We start from the raw sequence: 24,603 nt of genomic DNA, 5'->3' as shown, positions 1-24,603 counted from the left end.
GTTGAAAAGTTACTTTTTCATCACTGCTGTAATGGTGAATGGTCACTAAATGAGGCAGTCGCTAAACAAGGACTACCTGTATACACTTGTACATCAAGTGTACGTATACGGATACAAACCCTTTCAATTAGTTTTAAACTCATAAGGGTGGTGGATAGTGGAGTGGGAAGATGGGACTAATCCATGTAGCTCCTTTACTGCCCTTATGCATTTTTTTCCTGCAGATGATAAAAGTCTTGTGAAAACCCCTCAAGTTTCCCTCTAGTGAATCTATCTATATACTACTAAAACTCTCATTGTATGTATGTTTGTCTGTTTGTACCCTCAGTTTAGCCCAAATGGTGCATTATACCTCAACAATTTTTGAATCAAGGTACTTAAAATCTGCTAACTTAAAAAATGTGTAAAAAATCTGGGACCCATTATTCTTATGGAATTGAGATTTCCATGATGTTCAAACCAGTTTCATTTGCAAAGTTGTGGCTGTTGCAGTGTCCCCGTAGTCACGTGATCATTATTTCCAACGCTTCCTGCCAGCTTCCCACAAGCAAAGTCAATAGGGAAGCCGGCAGGAATTTGGAAGTTGCTCCTGCTCCCACTGTTTTTTGGCCTGCCTGTGGTCATTCTGTTTATCTGTTTAGATAAGTAAATATTGACTTATTATTGAAGTTTGTTTGCCACTACAATTGTTTTTCTACTTATGATATATACTCTTCTTAGATGATCACAGGGTCGTCTAGCATTGGGGTAAAAGAATATGGTCAGCCTAAAATTTAATGTTCATTTTGGTCACATAAAACCACACTACCTTTCTCTCAAAGGATGACCCAACAGGTCATAGGATTGTCTAGAATATACTACGTTCATAAAAAATGGTAATCTCTCCTTGAGTTGAGTAAATGCTGGTGAATTTATGGAAACGTCCATATAGTTTCCTTGGCAAGAATACAGAAATAGCTGCCACTGTCTTTATCTCAACTTTTTTTTAAGACTTCCTAGTATAATTTCCCCTTCATGGATCACTGCCTTGTCGTGGCGAAGGGGCTTGCGTAACTCAGTGAAGCCATGAGCTATACCGTGCAGGGCCACCCAAGACGGACAGATCATGACAGAGAGTTCTGACAAAATGTGGTCCACTGGAGAAGGAAATGGCAACCCACTCCAGTATCCTTGCCAAGAAAACCCCATGGACAATGTTAAAAGGCTAAAAGATATGACGCTGGAAGATGAGCCCCTCAGGTCGGAAGGTGTCCAATATGCTACTGGGGAAGAGCGGAGGGCATTTCCAAGTAGCTCCAGAAAGAGTGAAGCGGCTGGGCCAAAGCCGAAAGGACGTTCAGCTGTGGATGTATCTGGAAGCGAAAAGAAGGTCCAATGCTGTAAAGAACAATATTGTATAGGTACCTGGAATGTAAGATCTATGAACCAAGGCAAGCTGGATGTGGTCAAACATGAGATGACAAGATTGAACGTCGACATCTTGGGAATCAGCGAATTGAAATGGACGGGAATGGGTGAATTTAATTCAGGTGACCATTATATCTACTACTGTGGCCAAGAAACCCTTAGAAGAAATGGAGTTGCACTCATAGTCAATAAGAGAGTGGGAAAGGCAGTAATGGGGTACAACCTCAAAAACGACAGAATCATCTCAGTGCGTATCCAAGGCAAACCATTCAACATCACAGTAATCCAAGTCTATGCCCCAACCACTGATGCCGAAGAAGCTGAAGTTGACCGGTTCTATGAAGACCTATAACACCTTCTAGAACTAGCACCAAAAAAAGATGTCCTTTTCATCATAGGGGATTGGAATGCTAAAGTAGGAAGTCAAGGAGTAATCGGAATAACAGGCAAGTTTGGCCTTGGAGCACAAAATGAAGCAGGGCAAAGGCTAATAGAGTTCTGTCAAGAGAACAAGCTAGTCATAGCAAACACTCTTTTCCAACAACACAAGAGAAAACTCTACACATGGACATCACCAGATGGTCAATACCGAAACCAGATTGATTACATACTTTGCAGCCAAAGATGGAGAAGCTCTATACAGACAGCAAAAACAAGACCAGGAGCTGACTGTGGCTCAGATCATGAGCTTCTTACTGCAAAATTTAGGCTTAAATTGAAGAATGTAGGGAAAACCACTAGACCACTCAGGTATGACTTAGATCATATTCCTTGTGAGTACACAGTGAAGGTGATGAATAGATTTAGAGGATTAGATTTCGTAGACAGAGTGCCTGAAGAACTATGGACAGAGGTCTGTAACATTGTACAGGAGGCAGCAACTAAAACCATCCCAAAGAAAAAGAAATGCAAGAAAGCAAAATGGCTGTCAGATGAGGCTTTACAAATAGCTGTGGAAAGAAGGAATGTGAAAAGCAAGGGTGAAAGAGAAAGATATAAGCAACTGAATGCAGATTTCCAGAGAATAGCAAGGAGAGATAAGAAGGCCTTCTTAAATGAACAGTGCAAAGAAATCGAGGAAAACAATAGAATGGGGAAGACTAGAGATCTCTTCAAGAAAATTGGAGATATCAAAGGAACATTTAGTGCAAAGATGGGCATGATAAAGGACAAAAAAGGCAGGGACCTAACAGAAGCAGAAGAGATTAAGAAGAGGTGGCAAGAATACACAGAAGAACTATACAAGAAAGATCTTAATGTCCCTGATGTCCACGCTGGTGTGGTCACTGACCTTGAGCCAGACATCCTAGAGAGTGAAGTCAAGTGGGCCTTAGGAAGCATTGCTAACAACAAAGCTAGTGGAGATGACAGTATTCCAGCTGAGTTATTTAAAATACTAAAAGACGATGCTGTTAAAGTGCTGCACTCAATATGCCAGCAAGTTTGGAAAATGCAACAGTGGCCATGGGATTGGAAAAGGTCAGTTTATGTTCCAATTCCAAAGAAGGCCAATGCCAAAGAATGCTCAAACTATCGCACAATTGCACTCATTTCACATGGTAGCAAGGTTATGCTCAAAATCCTACAAGCTAGGTTTCAGCAGTACGTGAACCGAGAACTACCAGATGTACAAGCTGGATTTCGAAGAGGCAGAGGAACTAGAGATCAAATTGCCAACATTCGCTGGATCATGGAGAAAGCACGAGGGTTCCAGAAAAACATCTACTTCTGCTTCATTGACTATGCAAAAGCCTTTGATTGTGTGCATCACAACGAACTGTGGCAAATTTTTAAAGAGATGGGGGTACCAGACCATCTTACCTGTCTCCTGAGAAATCTGTATGCGGGCCAAGAAGCAACAGTTAGAACCGGTCACGGAACAACCGATTGGTTCAAAATAGGGAAAGGTGTATGACAAGGCTGTATACTGTCACCCTGCTTATTTAACCTATATGCAGAGTACATCATGAGAAATGCCAGGCTGGAAGAATCACAAGCCAGAATTAAGATTGCAGGGAGAATCATCAATAACCTCAGATATGCAGACAATACCACCCTAGTGGCAGAAAGTGAAGAAGAACTAAAGAGCCTCTTGATGAGGGTGAAAGAGGAGAGTGCGAAAGCTGGCTTGAAACTCAACATTAAAAAAACTAAGATCATGGCATCTGGACCCATCAATTCCTGGCAAATAGAAGGGGTAGAAATGGAAGCAGTAACAGACTTCATTTATTTGAGCTCCAAGATCACCGCAGACGGAGACTGCAGCCATGAAATTAAAAGACGCTTGCTCCTTGGGAGGAAAGCTATGGCAAACCTAGATAGCATATTAAAAAGCAGAGATGTCACCTTGCCGACAAAGATCCGCATAGTCAGAGCTATGGTTTTTCCAGTAGTAATGTATGGCTGTGAGAGCTGGACCATAAAGGCTGAGCACCGAAGAATTGATGCCTTTGAACTGTGGTGCTGGAGAAGATTCTTAAGAGTCCCCTGGACTGCTAGGAGGTCAAACCAGTCAATCTTAAAGGAAATCAACCCTGATTGCTCATTGGAAGGATTGATAATGAAGCTCAAGCTCAGATACTTTGGTCACCTAATGCAAAGAGAGGACTCTTTGGAAAAGACCCTGATGCTGGGAAACATTGAAGGCAAAAGGAGAAGAGGATGGCAGAAGATGAGATGGTTAGATAGCATCACTGAAGCAATGAGCATGAAACTGAGCAAACTCAGGGAGGCAGTGAAGGACAGGAAGGCCTGGCGCAATATGGTTCATGGGGTCACGAAGAGTCGGACATGACTTAATGACTGAACAACAACAACAGTATAATCTAGCACTTAGGTGTCACTTGCTAGTTTCCTATGCGAATAAAGCAATGTATAATCCTCAATTTTTTTTTGAGAATAGCCAAGGATGGCCAAATGCTGTACACAAAGAGATTCTTATCCCTGCAGAACTCTGCTGAAAACCTCCCAGTTACTATCCTTCGCAATTTTCTTCAGTAATTTTCCATATACATTATGACAAGTGTATACAAGACCACATTTTTTGAAGTTTCCTATGAGGATGATATATGAACAACTGCATTCCACTTGTCCACCAAACATGACATTTTAAATAAAAACAGCGTCAGATTAGCCTGGCAAACAGAAACATTGTTGTGTAGCATTCCTGTGAAATTTTGGAGGTAGCAAATATAGTATCCCAAATAAGGCATCCACTTGTGTTAATAATGAAAGAAAGATGATAGCAACTGTCCATTCCTCTCAAAGCACTCTCTGAGAGCACAGTTTAAAACATAAATTAATAAAAATCTGTTTTGGGATTCTGGAAGCACACTATGAATACGTAAAAGCAGGAGGTGAAGCCAGCAATTCTTGGGCTGCTGACATAGCTATAGTAGGATAATTCTTATTTGCTGCAGCTCAGAGGGATATTCAGTTACAGTGGAGAAATCATAACAAAGACAGGAAACAGATCAGCACTCTCTGGATTTAACACCCTCCCCAGGGACCTTGTTTCTAAACTGCAGATGTTTTTAACCTTGTCTTAAAATGCAGTTGTATCACATACCCCAGTCTGATGAAGTTAAGTACAGTATATAAACTGAAACAATTCAAGTCAGAGCAGAGGAGGAGGCTTTCTAATGTGCCAGTTGGAGCAGCTGACCTTTTTAATAATATTGTCTATCAATAAGCACATTATTAAGGAAAATGTGTAAAATGCCAATATATACACTTTGCAATAATGAAAAAAACCTCAGCAACATTTTGCTTGGAAACAGCAACCTGTTGCTTTTTGTCATTTCTCGAGAAATGATTTTCAAATGAAGGAAAGCATTAGACTCCCACCAACCACAACTGTTTCTACAACTGCGGCTTGTCTCTGCTCTGCTGCACTTTGTTCTTCAGTTTTGCTGTCCTCAGCAGTATACACATCAGAGGACAGGAAAATAATACTGTCTTCAGTCTGTTTTATTAAACCTAGTGTCAACAAAAACTGAACGTTAGTGATTGAGTTAAATGTATTCTAGCAGGGAGATACAGGCAGCCCTTTTATGAACTAGAACAACACTGAAGTTCTGGAAGTATTTTCTTATAAATAATTTAAGCCAACTTATATAAACATTTGTCAGATTCCATCAAAGAATTTACATGTGAAATTTGCATTCCATGGGGGATTTCCACTGAAGCAGGCTACTTGCAGGCTTGATCCAACCCTCCTGGCTCCTACATAGAGCTGGTGAGTCTCTGATTTGCTGGATCCAGGAAGTTGTCAATGCTTCACTATGGAATGGATGATGCCAGCAACTCTGAAGGAGGCTGTGGGGCGTCCCCTCCTTTAGAGGTTCTCTTTGGATCCAGTAGTGTTTGATAACCGTTGCCCGCTACTCCAATCTTTTGGGGAAGATCACTAAGCATGTGATGGAAATTGATTCAGCTGCAGAGCATCCTAAAGGAAGTGGATTATCTTAACCTTTTCCATAAGGTTCAGGCCTAGGATGGGCCTAGGATGAAGACAGCTTTGACTGCTCTAATTGATGACATTTATCAGAACCTTGATGGGGTCCTATACTTGATCTTACTGAACCTCTCAAGAGATTTTTGATATCATCCACTATAGATACCATCTACTCTAGTTCCTGCAAGGTCTGTGGATTGGAGACTCTATTTTGCAGCAGTTCTGATACTAACTCAGTGGGTGGTTCCAGATATCAGTGGCGAGAAATTGATCCAGTGTCTGCCTTCCTGTGAAGTGACTGGGGATCAGTTTTCTCTCCCTTACTGTTTAATATCTATATAAAGCTACTTGGAAAGTTCATATGGAAGTTCAGGCTGCAATACTATCAATATTGCCACTCTGGAGATCCCATCAAAGCTTTATCTGGATGTTTGGAGGCTGTTGGGGCCTGGATGGGAGGAAGAAAGCTAAAGTTGAACCTAAGAAAGATGGAATTGTTGTTTGTACATTGTGGTTCTCTGCCAGCACTCAAACGGGTGGCACTGCCTCTAAGGAAGCAGGTCCCTAAGAGGTGGTGCTGAATGGGAAAGTAGAGGCTGTGGCCAGAAAGGCCTTTGTTCTGCTTGAGGACCAATTGTGGCCCTTCTGGAATTGGGAGAACCTTGCTATAGTAACTCATATCATCTGAGTAGACTTCTGCAATGCACTCAACGTGAGGTTGTGTTAGAGACCACCTGGGAACTGCAGTAGGGCCTACTTGATGACTGGTGCACAACACTATAAACACATTATATTTATCTTGACATCCTGCATTGGTTATTAACAGATTTCTGGATACAATTCAAAGTGCCAATGTTGATTTATATAGCTCTATTTTGTTTGGCACCAAAATATCTTCAGGACTGCCTTCTGCACCCTAAATCAACATGTCCAAGGAGATCCTTCTGGGAGAATCTGTGGGTGGCCCAATTCCAAGAGGTATGGTGGGCTAAGGCCAGAAAGCTCTGCTTCTCTGTCATTGCACCTATATTGTGGAACAACTCATCCTTGAAGCTAGGTTGGCCTGTTTAGTAGTGGCTTTCCTGAAGTTGGTGAAAATTTATCATTTACGATCACTTTATTATATTTGTTGTTTGCATATTGCTACATTATGTTTTTTCTATTGTTATTGATATTATGTTGTTTTTTTGTGTGTATTGGGGATTTATGTACCATGGGCTTTTTATTGAATTGTATGAATGTTGTAGGCCACCATGAGTCCAAAGTGGGTTAACTGTACACACATTTAATAAATAACAATTTTACAAAGCCAGTTAAAATCACAATTGGCTATTTTATTTATTATTAGTTGTTAAATGCATACCATGCAGTTTCTTTAGGAACTCAAAACAACTTTCAGAGATCTCCCCATACAACTCTGTGAGGAAGGTTGGGCTGAGAGAGGATAATTGGCTCAAAGTCACCCAGGGGACTTCCATAGTTGAGAATGGACTTGAATGTGGGGTTCCCTAGGCCCAGTTCAATACGTAACTATCACACCATAGTCACAATTAACTCATTCAAATTGCAAAAGCCTGGTTAAAGCGGTAACTCTTTACTTTCTAATAGCAGAAAGAGTGGGGTCTCAGTGCAATTTCTGAGCAAATGTGTTGATTTAACTCTATTATTATCTCCAGTAGTACCTACCTGAATTAAATGTGCTACAATACAATTTTGGGCCACATTCTTTATGCCTGATTGACACACTATAGCAATCCCAGAGTTCAGTTGGTAGCACTTTCACATTATATACATCAGTAATGTTGATATATAATGAGCTTACCATTATATATGGTGGTTACTACTCAGTATACAGATTGATATTGCAATTTTGCCAGCATTACTCACCAAGTAGAAACCATGTATAAAAAGACAGTTATAACAAGCTATTTACAGTGGGGCAAAAAAGTATTTAGTCAGCCACCAATTGTGCAAGTTCTCCCATTTAAAAAGATGAGAGAGGCCTGTAATTTTCATCATAGGTATACCTCAACTATGAGAGACAAAATGGGGAAAAAAATCCAGAAAATCACATTGTCTGATTTTTAAAGAATGTATTTGCAAATCATGGTGGAAAATAAGTATTTGGTCACCTACAAACAAGCAAGATGTCTGGCTCTCACAGACCTGTAACTACTTCTTTAAGAGGCTCCTCTGTCCTCCACTCGTTACCTGTAGTAATGGCACCTGTTTGACCTTGTTATCAGTATAAAAGACACCTGTCCACAACCTCAAACAGTCACACTCCAAACTCCACTATGGCGAAGACCAAAGAGCTGTTGAAGGACACCAGAAACAAAATTGTAGACCTGCACCAGGCTGGGAAGACTGAATCTGCAATAGGCAAGCAGCTTGGTGTGAAAAAATCAACTGTGGGAGCAATAATTAGAAAATGGAAGACATACAAGACCACTGATAATCTCCCTCGATCTGGGGCTCCACGCAAGATCTCACCCCGTGGGGTCAAAATGATCACAAGAATGGTGAGCAAAAATCCCAGAACCACACGGGGGACCTAGTGAATGACCTGCAGAGAGCTGGGACCAAAGTAACAAAGGCTACCATCAGTAACACACTATGCCGCCAGGGACTCAAATCCTGCAGTGCCAGACGTGTCCCCCTGCTTAAGCCAGTTCATGTCTGGGCCCGTCTGAAGTTTGCTAGAGAGCATTTGGATGATCCAGAAGAGGATTGGGAGAATGTCATATGGTCAGATGAAACCAAAGTAGAACGTTTTGGTCTAAACTCAACTCGTCGTGTTTGGAGGAGAGAGAATGCTGAGTTACATCCAAAGAACACCATACCTACTGTGAAGCATGGGGGTGGAAACATCATGCTTTGGGGCTGTTTTTCTGCAAAGGACGACTGATCCGTGTGAAGGAAAGAATGAATGGGGCCATATATTGTGAGATTTTCATTGAACACCTCCTTCTATCAGCAAGGGCATTGAAGATGAAACGTGGCTGGGTCTTTCAGCACGACAATGATCCCAAACATACCGCCTGGGCAACGAAGGAGTGGCTTCGTAAGAAGCATTTCAAGGTCCTGGAGTGGCCTAGCCAGTCTCCAGATCTCAACCCCATGGAAAACCTTTGGAGGGAGTTGAAAGTCCATGTTGCCCAGCGACAGCCCCAAAACATCACTGCTCTAGAGGAGATTTGCATGGAGGAATGGGCCAAAATACCAGCAACAGTGTGTGAAAACCTTGTGAAGACTTACAGAAAATGTCTGACCTCTGTCATTGCCAACAAAGGATATATAACAAAGTATTGAGATGAACTTTTGATACTGACCAAATACTTATTTTCCACCATGATTTGCAAATAAATTCTTTAAAAATCAGACAATGTGATTTTCTGGATTTTTTTCCCCATTTTGTCTCTCATAGTTGAGGTATACCTATGATGAAAATTACAGGCCTCTCTCATCTTTTTAAGTGGGGGAACTTGCACAATTGGTGGCTGATTAAATACTTTTTTGCCCCACTGTATATATTGACTGGATTGTATACCATCCAGAGAACTTGAGTAGTTTAAAATTCTAATAAATAAAACAAAATAGTAAATGCTATAGCACTGAAATACTGAAGAGCTATGAGAATATGTTCATTTCTTTTCTCATGCCAGAATGACAAAAGCTTCAAGACAGGGATACTATAGTAACATGGAGGGAAATGTTTCTTTGTTCCCTATGCCTTTTCCTGAGCTTCTAAAAAGAAGCCCGCCACAACCTATAATGTGCATCAACACTCATTAAAAGCAGGAAAAAAAAATATTCCTGATCTTTAAGATGTTGTGATAGCAAGTCTCTCCAGACAGGGATTGGAGATGACAATGATGTCTTTTAAAATTGTATTTAAATTAGATATTTACTGGATTTAGGCTGTTTTCTCAAAATTCAAACATAAAATTCATGCTGCTGAAAATAAATATTCCTCCAATTATTCCAGATAACATTTGAAAGTTATGGAATGTGGTGGTGTTTTCTAAAACTTGTTACAGAAATTTTAAAGAGAATTCTACTGGCATACAATTAAGCATGCAGCAAAAAGAGTCACTCAAACTTGCATATTTTGGAATAAATTTCTATTTGATTGCTGAAATATATGCTGTTCCTATGGAAAAAGGAATATGTATGAATAATTATTATGTTTTTATTGGTGCAATTTCCATGGTAAAATATGGGAAAGGGAAAAAAAAAACACTCTGGCTTTTGCCTGCATTACTACATGGGCTTTAAGCGTAAGCCAGATGCTTATGCCAGCTTTCCTAGTACCAAAAGTAGTGAGAAGCCAGTAATCTGTCCAAAGAGAAAAATGACTAGGAGTAGGGCTGCTATTGAGGGGCTATATATGGCTATGGCCAGACAAATTACTAGGTACATTCTAGAAAAGAGAGTTCATCTGATCCTGCAGAAAACACCTAATGTTCAGTACAAGCATAGTATCACAGAATCCTAGGATTGGAAGGTGCCTTGAAGATCTTCTAGTCCCAGGGCAGCAATCTTCAAACCATCCCAGATGAATGGCCATCCAAGCCTTGTTTGAAAACCTCCAATGATGGCACATTGGATGACTCCAGGATGCAGGCTATCCCACTAGTTAATAGCTCTCTGGGTCAGGAAATTCCTCCTTATTTTGAGTTTGGATCTCTCTTTGTAAAGCTTCCACACATTGGCTCTTCTGCTACCCTCACACACTACAGAGAATAAATCTACATCCTCTACCCTGTGACAGTACTTCAAGCATTGATCATGTCTCCCTTTAGCCTTTTCTTCTGTGGGCTAACTGGTGCTGTTCTTACTATTTCAAAATGGGACACGATTAGGAAAGGGACTGATGGATTTCCATGACTTCATTTCACCTCCCACTAAGTGTCACCTGCCAGCAAAAACACAACCCCCAATCCCTCTCCTTAACATAAAGTGAGGCAGGACTGGGTGACTTTAGGTGGATGCTTTGAATGGTGGGTTTAGCCACCTGTCAAGTTGCTTTACCAGGAGGATGCACACAAAGATGTACTCCACACCTGTGACTAGTCAGCTGGCCTATTTTTAAATGTAGGCTAGTACTCTTTTGAAAGAGTGCTAAACCTGTGTCTAAAAATAGCCCACTGGGCAGATCACAGGAATGGAGGAATTGATTAATAAAAAAATGGAGCCCCATTAAAACTTGCAATGCAGTAATCAGTAACAAAATCAGTAACACTAAACTGTCAGAAACTTACTTCTCTTTCCTGGTTTAAAATCAATCTTCTGGGCAGCATAGGACTAGGTTCTCACACAAGAGCAACAGTCCTTTTTAAACACAGTTTGGACACTCCTGAAAGAGTACAAAGTCCATATTTATAAGGAGCTTGGATTAGAACTGTACTTCAGAAAGAGGCAGTCATATATTACAGAAGCAGATGCCTCTGCAGAAGCTAGATGTTCCTGGAAGCCTAAATCAAAATGGTTACAGAGTGCAGTTCCTAGCCACCAGCAGTGAGGAAGATGCCCCAATACCTTTAAGGAGCTAAGGAGATCCCACCCCAGCTGTGTCAGCAACCACATCATCAGTGAAGAATGCCAGACTATATCTATAGCAAAAATGCTATTGGAAGAAGAGGGAAAACATTACTTTAAAGTAGGACACCTAAAGGTGACTTTAGGTTGTCTCTACTTTTGGCTGGGAATTAAACCCATAAGGACATATTTAAAAATGGTCAGAATATGTTTGTTCTGTGGATGTGAGCATGAACCCTTAGGTTCTCATGTTTACAAATAGAAAAAAGAAAAGAAAGGGTGAAACTCAGCTTAATCATTTAAAAAACCAAATTAAACGCACCAAAGCTTTGTTAGGGTGATGCATGCATACAGTTAGATTTTGCGTTTAGCTCTGATTCTCTGCCACATTTAAAACTAAAGAATTTAGCCACAATTAGGGGGTTAAATCTTTAATTAAGGGATTGTCTAGCACTAAAGATTCTCTTCTTTAACCAGATTCTGTGTTAGAGGGAAGCTTTTGTAATTATGAATACATAATATATAGGTTACATCAAGACAAGCTGGACTTATAAAAACTGAAGCTGTAATCCTGGGTAGCTTAACTACTAAGATTGTACTGGACTTTGTTGTGTCAGAGCTTCAGATCACCATGGTAATAAAATAACAACAAATGACCATAATCTGAACACTTTTCTTAATTTAGAAGTGTGAAGAAATCTCTCTTAGCTCAGAGCTGTAAGAAATCATATGCAAATTATATACCAAAATCAAATCCAGTTGGGCTATTCCATAACCTTCTATGATGAAGAAAAACAAGTTCTTCAGAAAAACTGAAATATTTTCAGTTCACTTAAAAAAGATGTGCAATTATAGACTGAGAAGGAGAACTGAGAACAAACAAACATGAACTTTAAACATGCCAGCCACGCTTCTGTCACATATTTGAGCTTGTAGTGTATAGGCAGGATGCCAAATATTTAAATGAGCATTGTGTACATTAGATATTCCATTGTAGCAACAAGAGTAGCAAAACATACCTATTTTTCCCTCTTATCACATCTGCAGAGACCTGGCCAGTGGTCCTTTTTAATGTGACCTGTTCCCTGCTAATGAGAAAAGAGCTGCAAGAAGACATACAGGGCCTCTCCAAAGAATATTTTTAGCATCTGACAGATAAAATCCCAACCACTTTGAGTTGGACTTGGAGTGGGTAGGTCCAGTCAAGGTGAAGGTAGGTACGGTCTTGTGCGGTTATCTGGGAATAGTTTGATCCTGTAACTCCTGCGGAAGTGGACAGGATCCTTGGATCTGTTAATCTGACTACCTGTTTGTTAAATCCATGTTCTTCTTTATTACTGAAGGTAGAAAAAGACATGTATTGGGTCCATGCACTGTTGACTTACTCTTTGAGGGAAGGAGTGGTTTAGGCTGCCTTGAAGGAGGCAATGGTGTGACCTCTTCTCAGGAAACCACTGCAGAACACAACAGTCTTGGACAACTTTCACCCAGTCTCCAATCGCTTTCTGGGGAAGGTTGTTGAGAAAATGGCCAGGCTACAACTTCAGAGGGACCTAGAGGAAGTGAATTATCTAGACATTTATGTTGGATTTGGAATGCCCATGTAACACCTTTGCTTCACAAACTGCACAGGTTACTGGTTACTGGTTGGCTTGTAAGTATAATTCAAGTGCTGGTTATCACCAACAAAGCTCTATATGGTATAGAGCCTAGTTATTTGAGGAACCTTCTCTCTCCTATGATTTCTGCCCATCCTGTAAGATCAGACAGAGTGGGCATGCTCCAGGTTCCCTCCATTAAATAATATCATCTGATGGGACCCTGGAATCATGCCTTCTCTGTTATAGTGTCTACTCACTGGAAGAGTATTTCCCCTGAGATTCGAACAGTCCCAACCTCGCTCTTTTTAAAATGTGCCTTGAAACGTGGCTCTTTCTCCAGGCTTGGGCTAGGGTGGACTATGAATCCTTTGTGAGAGGTTCTTATGTCAGTTCCACTGGGTTAACTATCTTCCCCTTCTGTTTTCTGATGTTCTATTTCTTTGGTTTTCAATTCGTACGCTGCCCACAACTATTAAGAAAATGGATGGCTTCAGAAACGTGAATTATAAACAAAAACTTGGACAGTACTTCACCTCTGACTATCTCCTATATAATGACCTTATGTGAAGGACAATGTTGGGCTTCAGGGTTTAGTGACTGTGGTCTAGACAACAGATTTCCTGACATTTTGCCAGCTGCTGTGGCTGGCTTCTTCAAAAGCAAGGTGGTCTGCTGTGAAGCTTGCCAAGGTACCAAGGCTGATCTTGTCAGGACAGGAATAAGTTTTCAAAAATCCAAAGCAGGGAATAGAAACTGTTGGGGAAAAATGGAATAGGAAGGTAGGGAACTGATTTGTGGCAGCCTTCTCTTGGCAAAGAAGGTATCTGACAATTTGTTATTCTTCCTCTATTTACGCTCCAAGTTCTCAAACTCAGATTTGAGAGTACTCTATAATTTAGTGAATCTTTTAGCTGTGATTCTGGGTTGCACAGGAGTAAGCAGTTTTGACTCTGAGAAAACCGCTTTTGTGTGGGTATGCATAGATATGTTATAAATGCACAATTAAATTCACTCTGAGGCTAATGCCCTTTAACTTCTACCATAACACTCTCTTCTCTACTGAGCATTGAAAATCTGGCAGTCTATCCAGTAGACAAGAAGTCTGTTTGAAGACATTAGTTAACATTCTCATTAGAAAATATGTAAGTATTTTTTAAAATGTACAGTATATAGTGCCCTAAGAAGCAGGTTTTCTGGTCACTTTACCAAATTATTAAGACATAAAACTTAATATAAAATATGGTTAAAATGAGTGAAGACATTATTGGTCCAAAATCTAAAAACCATTCTATGATAAAGATTGCCTGTGAAAATTTTGAAAAGTCACCAGGTGATTCTGCAAATATAACACCATAGGCAGCAAATATAATTCCATGTTTGAAAAAAGGCCTATCTCAAGTAGCCATGTGCCTTACCAAAACCTGTTACAAAGAAGAAAGGTTTGGAATAGTTGCCCCATTCTTTTGGACTGGCAATGGAAGGATCCTTCCAGCTAAAGGTACCTTGAGCTGTGAGCCTTCATTTCATTTTAGAGAGTAGGCAGCTATGTATTACGAAGGACTTTGAGTCCTGGCTCTGAAAAGATGGGCAACAGAAAGAAGAAACTTGTTTTACTTTACAACTATTATGATGACTATAGCAGACTTAATTCTGGAATTCCCATATATTAATCTTACCCACCACACTTCAGAAATTCTGGTTTTTGTTAACTTTTTCTCCAAGGGTATATAGGGGCATATTGTCATCCTAACACTCATTCTTGTGTCAAGATGTCACCCATCTCTTTAGTTCGGAGATCATACAGAACCATGAGCCAGAACACACTAATGATTGTTCCAGTCTTACGGTTAAAGAGGATTTTTTTCTTTTTCTCCTTTACTCATGGAACACTTCTTTCCATCATGCCATAACAACAATGAAGCTTTTCCTCTAAATACCTGGGTTTTATTACATGGTCTTCCCAAAAGGTGTGATACAATTCTTGCTAACCCACCAATGACACATGCCTAACATCAATTAGAGGATATATTTTCTCAAAATAAACAGAGAACATTCCAAAATTGTAGCCTATCTACATACCAAATGTATAGCACTGAAGAACAAACTACTGTAGTTTCTTTGAATGATTCAACACATTTTCACTTCAAAGCACAACTATCATCATAAACTTTCTAAATTTTATACCAAGTATTTATTCATGGGAGCACTAGCTGGAATCTTTAACTCTAGGGAGGCCACTGAAAATGGAGAGATAAATCTGTTTACAAAGCGGAATGTATCTGCTCTACATTCATTGCCTGTTATGTTAGCCTTATTCTTATAGTAATATGTAACTCTGGGATTGCATGTGTAGGCTATATTGCTTTTTTAAATATTCATTTTTCAATTTGCTTGGCAATTTAAAATAAAAAGTATTGTGACCTACATTATCATACAATAGGGTAACAAGATTCAGTGGGATTTCCAGAGGCACATCTCAAACCAATCATTTTTTACAATTTGTGCAAGAAGTATTTCTCAACAGGAAATGCCTGCCTTACAGAATGATTAGTGCTGGTGGCAGTTTCCTGAAGAAAAACAATGCACATAAATTTCTAGTTTGTTATCTAGAGAAGATGACTTCAAAGAGGCTACTCCATGACTAATGACTAACCAAGGGTGATAAGAAAACATGCTTTCTCAAGCACTTCATCAACCTAGCAAGCCAGAGAAAGGATAATTTGAGTCAGCAAATAGTTTGGTTTTGTCAAGTGTATAACACTCCATAGCATTAGTGGAATACACATCCCATTCTGTCACTAGAACAGGATATCCTTAAAAGTAGCAAAACTATTCCCAAGCAGATAAAAATCATTAGATTGGAGCAGGTCAGTGGTCTAAATAGCATTGCATTCTGCCATCTGCTAGCAAAGCCCACTCAGATATCACAGGAAGCTTTTGAAGGGCTTCAAAGGAAGGTACATTTCTCTAGTTGTTTTCTTTTTAATCTTTTAGTTAGAAGAATATGGCACTGAAAAAAAAAGTAACTATTCTTCTATCTATCACAAGTACTATTGCTATTAGAGTTGTACAAACTATTTGGAGGAGCATTTTGCAAAGTTACCAAAATTCCTGAAGCTAATGCTGAAGATGCCAAGGCCCTGCAACCTATCAGAGGTTTGCCAGCAACTTCAAGGCCTTGTCCATGTCTTCTGGGTATGGGATTACATACTTACATGCTCAGGTGATGCAGAGAGCTCCCTGAAGCAGGTGAACTTAATTACTGACAAGAATGCTCTATATTTTACATCAATTGTAAAATAAAACTGATAAATTAATAAAATTGAGAGCCAGTTTGGTTAAGGCTCCAGGCTAGAAACCAGGAGACTGAGTTCTAGGCCTTTTCAGGCCTTAGGCATGAAAGCCAGCTGGGTGACTTTGGGCCAGTCACTCTCTCTCAGCCCAACTCACCTCATAGGGTTGTTGTTGTGGGGAAAATAGGAGGAGCATTAGGTGTGTTTGTTGCCTTGAGTTATTTATAAAAAATAATAAAGGCAGGATAAAAAATCTAAAAATAATGTTTCTGTCAGGTCACCCTCCTCACAAAGGCTAGAACACAGTGGAAACTGCAGTCCAGTAAGTTTGTAGGACAGCATTTTGGGGAAGACTGTGCTATGTATTCCTACCAAATGTAATTTGGAATGAGTGAACAACCTTACTTTTACTTTTCCTTATCTTTTATACTTTCAGCATGCTCCTTCAATCTACTGAGACACAGAAGATGACTTAAATATGAAACTTGTCTTAATCTTTGTGCCTCTTTCCTTCTTCCCTTTTCAAACTCAAACATAAACACATAAGCTTGATACTTTATATTTCTCCATGAATTTTCAAAGAGGGTGAGAGTCTATTGTGTTTATACTTTTTGGGACTTAGCAAATGAAGACTAATTCTGCCTATTGCAGAAAATGGTATTGCAATCTGATATTTCAAATGAGTTCAATAAAATATGGATCCCATAGGAAGAGGATGAGGGTGTCTATTTATTGTAGGAGGGAATTTTTCACTGTTTAGTTTTTTTTAAAGGCTTTCTTCCAACTATGAGAATGTTTTTAACCTCCAAGAAACACATAATCTAAGAGCTAGAAGGAATCTCTAGAAAAACCTCTTAAGTGGAATCTTCAAAGTCTAGCATGCAAGGAATAAATACAATATTTCTTTTTCCTGCTTCTCCCAATATCTGATCAACTCCACTGATGGTAGAAAAAAATACGTATTTTGCCTATAATGTCCTTTGTCAATCACAGGCCTGCTATGGTTAACAACTGTAAAAAATCACTTAAGTGGGAGGAGTTCCACTAGGCTTGGCTCTTACGACTAAAGACAAAGACCACCAGCCCAGTCCTCCTCCACACCACACTATTTTCGCTCCCTAATCCCTCCAAAAGTAGTTTGAAGCCAGCTTTCAACTGGCCTCATTTCTGCAGACCTCAACATGCTGAGAGCAAGCAGTAACATTTTAAGTGAATCAGTGCCCACACTCCAACTGGCCAATAACAGTGCAAAAAAAAAAATAATCAGTGACCCATCCACTGAGTTACTAAAAATCCTGGAGAAATAAAAATCTCTTCTCCCTGTTGGGGTTGTTAAATGTTACTACAAAAACCATGAGAAGGAGAGAGGATTCATTCCTACCTCGTGGAGAACCATGAGGAAAAGAGAAAGAAAATGAGGGAAACTGGAAAGAAGGCGGGATCTGAGCCCCTCCCACACAAAGCAGCAAAGCTAGGCTGCAGCGGAGCCACCCCTCCCTTTGTGCTCATGTGAGACAGGCTTGGTTGAAACCCCATATTTTCCAACACTCCCCACTCCATACAAAAGCACACTCCATGCACATTTTTAGTACATGTATACAATTATCTGGTCATATGTGAAACAAATCTAAGCAGTCTCTATGAGGCAAAGCTGTCTGCAAAATGCCATTTCTCAGTTGCAATTAAAAGCTTTTTGCAAGCTGTGAAATTGTAACATGTCAACATTTTTGCAACACATGCTTTCCTTATTAGCTGCAATCATGACTGCATGTTGTTGCAGCAGCTGGAATTGGGAGAGATCAATGAGAAAACAGTCTATCCATGAAGTCTGAAGAGTCACAATAATTAAAAGAAAAATATCTATGTTGCTGTAGACTCAAACAAATGAGAGCATAATCAGAAATAAAATGACTTTGCTCACAAACCAGGTGACCTTATGAGAACAATCCCATGTGAAAGTGATCCCAAAGTGGTGTAAGGCACTGATATGGAAGTGCCTGATTCTAATTCTTCTCTGCATCGACAATGCAATTAGTGTGCTACTATTAGCAGAAGAGAAACAACCCACATACAGCTAATGAATTAAAAGGAATCTGGCAGTTGTAGAGAAAAATAAAATAAAAAAAATTGCTGACAGATTAGGAAAACTGACTACATCTCCCATAATTCTCAATGTGGGCCACCTACAAGCTCTGTACTGCTGCATATAGAAAAGCTGTCTTAAAGGTTCAAATAAATCAGTCCAAAAATAGAAATAAGTTAACTCTCAAAACCAGAGATCAGAAGGTATGAAATGGCTTTTGAACTGTGTAGAGCTGCCCCCAGTAGCTTTAAAGGACCCCAAAGAACACCAAGTGATGGGAGCACTGGCATTTCATGTTTCTGCAAGTGGCCCGTTTCCCCTGTTGTGCTTTTCTAAAATCGCTTTTACTATCCTGATATCTTAGAACAAAAACCAGATAACTAAAAACAAACAGACTCTGTTTCCCAAAATCAATATTCTGAGCACAGTTTTTTACTTGAAATTTACTTAAGCAGTAGTACTATGTTGTACAAAATAATGGTGGGATATAAGTCTAATAATAAATAAATACATAACAAATACATACATATATTGATAAATACAAAAATAAAATGAATTTGTCCTAAATGAAGCAGTTTTTTGTTTTACCTACAATATATATTTATACTAAATAAAATGTTATGAGCCTCTATACCAAATACAGCATTCCCCTGCTAACAAATTATGTAAGAAGCATCAACTTCAGCCAGCCAGCTAAGGTGCTGATATCACTACCCTTAACGCTTGCTACCTGTCAGAAAAGTTATGATTGTTAGTTGTAATATGTATAACTTGACACATGCTAACAATGAACTGCATTTGCCATTTCGTTGCCCAGTTCTTCAAAAGATCCTTCTGAAGCTCTCTGTGGTTCCTTTTTGCTCTAAGCATGAATTGTAACTGTAGTGTTGCTAGCAAACTCAACCAGCAAATCATTCATTTACTCCTAAATCCAGCTAATGTACAACCAAGTTAAAAAGCAACAGTCTAAATTCAGATTTGTCCATGTATTCTCTATCTCTTCTTTAATAAGTTACTGACCCCTAAGAGCAGGATCTCCTATTCTCCTAATTAACTCTGGCACTCTTTGTTGAGAGATGTTGTCAAATATCTTTTGAAAGTCCAAATAAATACTATCTACTGAATCATCTGCATCCATATGTGTGCTGGCATTCTCAAATAATTCTAACATGTTACTGACACAGAGCTTATTTTTGGCAAAGCTATGTCATGCTTCTTCAGCAGGTCTTTTGACTTTTTATAACCAAGCCTTCATCCTTTGACTAATGGCACTTACTTCTGAATGGACATGGATCAAATTGCAGTTAGCTCTGCATTAAGATTATTACACAGTGATTTGTAATTTTACCTTATATAGAGGATGGCCAGATGCAAAACAAAGGCAGTGTTTTAATAGTTGTGTAGAAAAGGAACTATAAGCAACAATAGCATGACAAGCTATGTTAGTTGAAATCCTTTTTCCTATAGTACCACTGAAATATACGAGGCCCAAGTCATCTTTTAAAAAATTTGCTTACCCTAATTATAAGTAGAAGAAACACAACAATAATTGCCATCTAATTTTAGGATGAATTTGGAGATTTTTGCTGGGTGAATAATTAAGGAATTTAAAGTGAACCAAAACAAAAAGGGGAGGGGGTCTGCTAAGATTAGCAACATTTCTGTATCTGAGTTCTGCTCATTCCAAGTTATAATCTTGCAAATTCCCTTTCATTTTATAGCATATTCAGCAAATCTATTCTAAGCAGCAATGTTACTCAGAAAGCAAAAATGTATTGAGTACTTCACAGTAGAAATATATAAACAGTAGAAATCTATAAACAATTTATATAAAAACGATATAAATTCTAGCAACAGATCTTAATAGTTCATATCAAACATTCTTCTATGCTTCTCAGAGACTAACTAAGAAAGAAAAATCTGAAAGTGGAGACATTTATCATCATTAGGTCATTAAGAACTGGTTCTTCCACAGGAAAGTTAGTGTACAGCCTGACCCTGTGAACGTGCTCTGATCTTAGTAGCAATCAAGAGCAAAGGCTACAATTCTACTCACATAGTTAAGAGTAACCTTATTGAAGTTATTGGATTTATTTCAGAATTGACATTTTATCATTAATCATTTATACATGCTATCCTTTGAATAAAATAATTCCAGGGCAGTGCAAAATGTAAAATATATTATGCATCATTATCAAAAACACACAAGACTTTTTTTTTAAAACAAAAAGACAACACAAAAGACAAGATAGATATAAATCAACAGATATAATCTGAAAAAGTCCCAGAGCCACATTACATTCCAAACAACTGTTAAAAGTAGCTTGTTTTTATTTCAAAGTACTGCCAAGAAGGGCCTATCTCAAATTCTCTCACTATGGGTCATTCCCACTGAATGGGATTGTAAGTAGGGCCTAACCAAACTTAAAACTTGAATTTGATGTTACTGGGGGAAGCCTTGTTATATATTCCGGGTTCTTAAGTTGTGAAAGGATTTACACACAAGTATTACATTGGGTTCACAGGCTCTGATATGGACATGACATGTTATTATTTTGACAGCTGACAAATTTTGAAATATGTAGGCCCCAAAGCCTTGATACCGATAATCTGGCAAAGAGGATATACAGATTTAAACTAGTTCTATATCTATATCTGAGACCCAGCAATGTTATGTACTTCCAAGCAGAATTTTATGCACACATTAATAGGTGCTCTATGGATATGGCAGTGCTGTCAAGAAATGGACAGAGTTGGCAAAACCTGGATGTGTCCGCCAGAATATGTAAAATGGTGTTGCTCAGCTTTCCTCCCAAAATAATAGAAATACTAGAACGCATGATCTTGTAATACCCTTTTTTTGTAGCTGCAGAAAACCTTTAAATCACTTATCTGGAACCAGCAATATATCTCTTTTCCACTTTTTACTGACAGGCAACCTTTGTGTTTTGAAAAATCACCTGACACATGTTTAATAACAATGCTTAATGTAGTGGTCCTCCAGAAGACTAGTGAACCACTATAAGGAGTGGAGCTTGCATAATGCCTGAATGATGTTTTGCAATTAATGGTTTGGGCATTACATGAGCAGATATGTCCTTGGAAACAAGGTGTCTTGTTTTTCCTGCAGTCCAAATCAAAAGGCCCATGAAGAGCCATGATCAGTGACCAGAGGGGAAGAGATGTGCCTACAGCAACCTCAACTGGCTAACAAGGGATTGTGAATGAGGTGTCATAGGCCGTCCAGACGCCAAGCCATATCAGGAGAAAACAGAAAACATGTCCTTAAAATTGAGTTGGTCAAAATTAATCTACCATAGTCAATATTTGAGATATATTTTCTGCAGACAGACTAGTACCTTGGGAACAGTTAGATATATTTAGTTTTTCCAGAAACATCCTAATACTAAAATACGCTTCTCAGTTATAATTCCAATAGTGACACAAGGCCAACTAGTATTTTAAAAAGGCTGTGTTCATTTTAGATGTTGTATGTGAAGTGAGCAGATCTAAAGCAATGTAAAACATTACTTCTTTTAACGGCATGCTCTTAAGCTGTAACTTTAGTAATAGTTTCCTGCAGTCCAAGGTCAACAATGTAATTGAATGCATAAAATACATGAAGCACAGCTACTGAGTATATGGTGTATTAATAGTTAATAAGTGGATCCTTAACAATATCATTACAAACTTTGTAAAGAAACACTCAGAATCTAGTTGCCTTGCAAATCGCATCAGGCTGCTGAGAAAGAAACATAAACATCATCTGAATGGCTGGTGTGGGTCTTCCGGGCTGTGTAGCCGTGTTCTGGAAGTTTCCCAATCTGAATGATTGGGAAGAGACATTAAAAAAATAAAATTTACTTCCTATACCTATAAATATCTCTATACAAATGTAATATAGGAAAAAATGAGCAAGAGCTTCAACTGATCCAAAATCAAAAGGGCAGATGTATTCACTAAAAGGTGTATTCTATCATATATCTATGCAGATGTAAGAGCATTAAAACATGCCTTTGAAATTCTCTACAATATTTGGGCACAATTAAGGTGATAGAAAAACATGGTGATGGTGATTCTCACCTATGATTCAGCTTCCAGGATTTGAAATTTTGGGGTAGTCACTTCAGTTGCCCATTTATTAACATTGAAACAACACAGAAAATTTTAGCATGTTAATCTATAGAAGTGCGAAACTTTCACACCACATATTCATATGGAGAAGATAAGGTACCCGTACTGAACTTCAGGCCAGAAGGCTGTGTTTTTGCATCTAACGGAAATTCAAACCATTTAATTTTGCACTTTTTAGGACATGGCAACTCCTCTTGCTGTTCAGGAAATGATAATTGCAAACGTTGGGTGATAGTTACTAACAATGAAAGATTCCTACTGAATAGCAAAAACAGTAGAAGCTTCTATATAAATAAGTAAATGCTCAAAAACAAGTCCCTATAATAAGCACATTTTGTAAAATCACCAGTGAAGTAAACAATGTTCTTAATCAATTTCCCCCCTATAGATTCCTCACCTCTACTTTTTCATGTTTTAACCATGTTTCAAATAACACATACACAGAATGTTGAAACCATGTTTCAAATAACACATGGGCAATTGTTTTGTCTACACCATGAAAACATGACAGTATAGTCTAACTTACCAAACCTCTTATAACCAAAGGACTGAACCTCTTCCTCTTCTGCAAAGTCGTCTGTTAAAAAAAAAAAATATGGACATCAATATAGATGTCAATGTAAGATAGATTAGGATAGATAATTTAGATATTTTTGTATATTATAAATATATAAGAAAATACATCTAGAGCTACTGAAAATTCTGCATAGGAGCTGCATTTAAAAGTAACATTTGATTCAAAGTAGTATGAAAAATATCAACAGCATTCCCCCCTTACTCCTATTTATTTATTTGTTGGTTGGTTGGTTGTTGTTTTTATTGTTAGTTGAAATGTAACTCTTGAAGCTCTATTTGTCTGAATCACAAGTACATCATCTGGTCATACTCAGCAGTTTGTGTATGGAAATTATTGGGTGGTCCAGTATGTAGTGTAATAGAACAGACCAATTTTTCTTACAAAACAACATTTTAAAAAGAACACTATATTTGGCTTGTAATGTATCATTGTTGCAACTACAATAACACAAGCAAAGAAAAATATTTAACCCTATCCTGATTTGGAAGAGGAGAAAAGAAACCCCTATGAACAACAGAGAAGACCTCCTAGTAAGATGTTTGGAAGTTTCTCATTTCATTCAGTCATTCTTCTATAGATTTTTTAAAAAATAGGTACAAATAGAACTGTGGTCAACAGAATTGCCAACTTTCCATTTTACTGCCTTCACCATCATTTATTAATATCTACATCTGATAGGCATTATGCAAGATTCATGGCTCTTTTTGCAAGTCTGCACTAGAAGTCAGAGAAAACTTGTAAAGTGATCTTAAGAACTGCCTTAAAATACAGAACCAAACATGTAAACTAATATGATTACAAAGAAGGAAAGCCCACCCTACAGCACAGCCAGGGTAAGGAAATAAGACTAGGGTCTTATTTCACTTAATGATTTGTTCACACATGCATGCATGAATACTTATCAGTTCTGATATCCTACTCTATATTTGTATCATTCCAAGCAGACTGCATTGATTTAAAACTCCTTTTCCCAACTTGATCCCCTCCAGATGTATTGGGACAGCAATTCTCATAACTGCAGTCACTGTGGCAATGTACAACTCAGAATTCTAAGAGCTACAATTTCAACACAACTGGAGGAGAATTGAATGGAGATTATTGTGTAGGTTGGGTTCCATGTACCCTGGGCTTCCTCAAGAACTAGATGGGTGGGGTGCTGTAAGAGACTAAAGGGAAAGAAAAAAAGGGGAAAGGGGAGAGGAAACGAAAAAGTTTGCCCCAAACAGTCAATTTTCTGTCCAAGAGCTTTGCCTCTTGATTAATGGTTCCAGGATTTTTTTTTTTTAAACTAACAGGTTCCTTGCTCCCAAAAAGTTTTAAAACTCCCAGCATAGTTTATAAAGGTACATACATAATATAATGAGAGACAGTTTGGTGTAGTGGTTAAAGGTATCAGGCTAGAAACCAGGAAACTATGAGCTCTAGTCCTGCCTTAGGCATGAAGCCAGCTGGATGACTTTGGACCAGTCACACTCTCAGCCCTAAGAAGACGACAGTGGCCAACCACTTCT

The 24,603-nt window shown here is 38.7% G+C and overlaps 1 protein-coding gene across 2 annotated transcripts in view; it reads right to left on the bottom strand.

The window, feature by feature from the left end:
* Positions 1-24,603, bottom strand: part of COLEC12 (collectin subfamily member 12) — a 104,480-nt gene that overhangs the window by 67,112 nt on the left and 12,765 nt on the right. The window contains exon 2 of one of the 2 annotated variants that reach the window (XM_088130753.1): positions 23,042-23,092. In XM_088130753.1, coding sequence (XP_087986879.1) covers positions 23,042-23,092 — 51 coding nt within the window. Of the gene's footprint in view, positions 1-11,127; positions 11,235-23,041; positions 23,093-24,603 lie in introns of those variants that run through there. The other variant, XM_088130754.1, reaches the window with a different exon arrangement.

Source organism: Python bivittatus, unplaced genomic scaffold (assembly GCF_059951505.1).
Source record: "Python bivittatus isolate LINGU-HERP-01145 unplaced genomic scaffold, Pbiv_v1 ctg000840_np1212, whole genome shotgun sequence".
NCBI lineage: Eukaryota > Metazoa > Chordata > Lepidosauria > Squamata > Pythonidae > Python > Python bivittatus.
The sequence above is the reverse complement of the archived record's forward strand: the minus strand, read 5'-3'. Positions and strand labels throughout refer to the sequence as shown.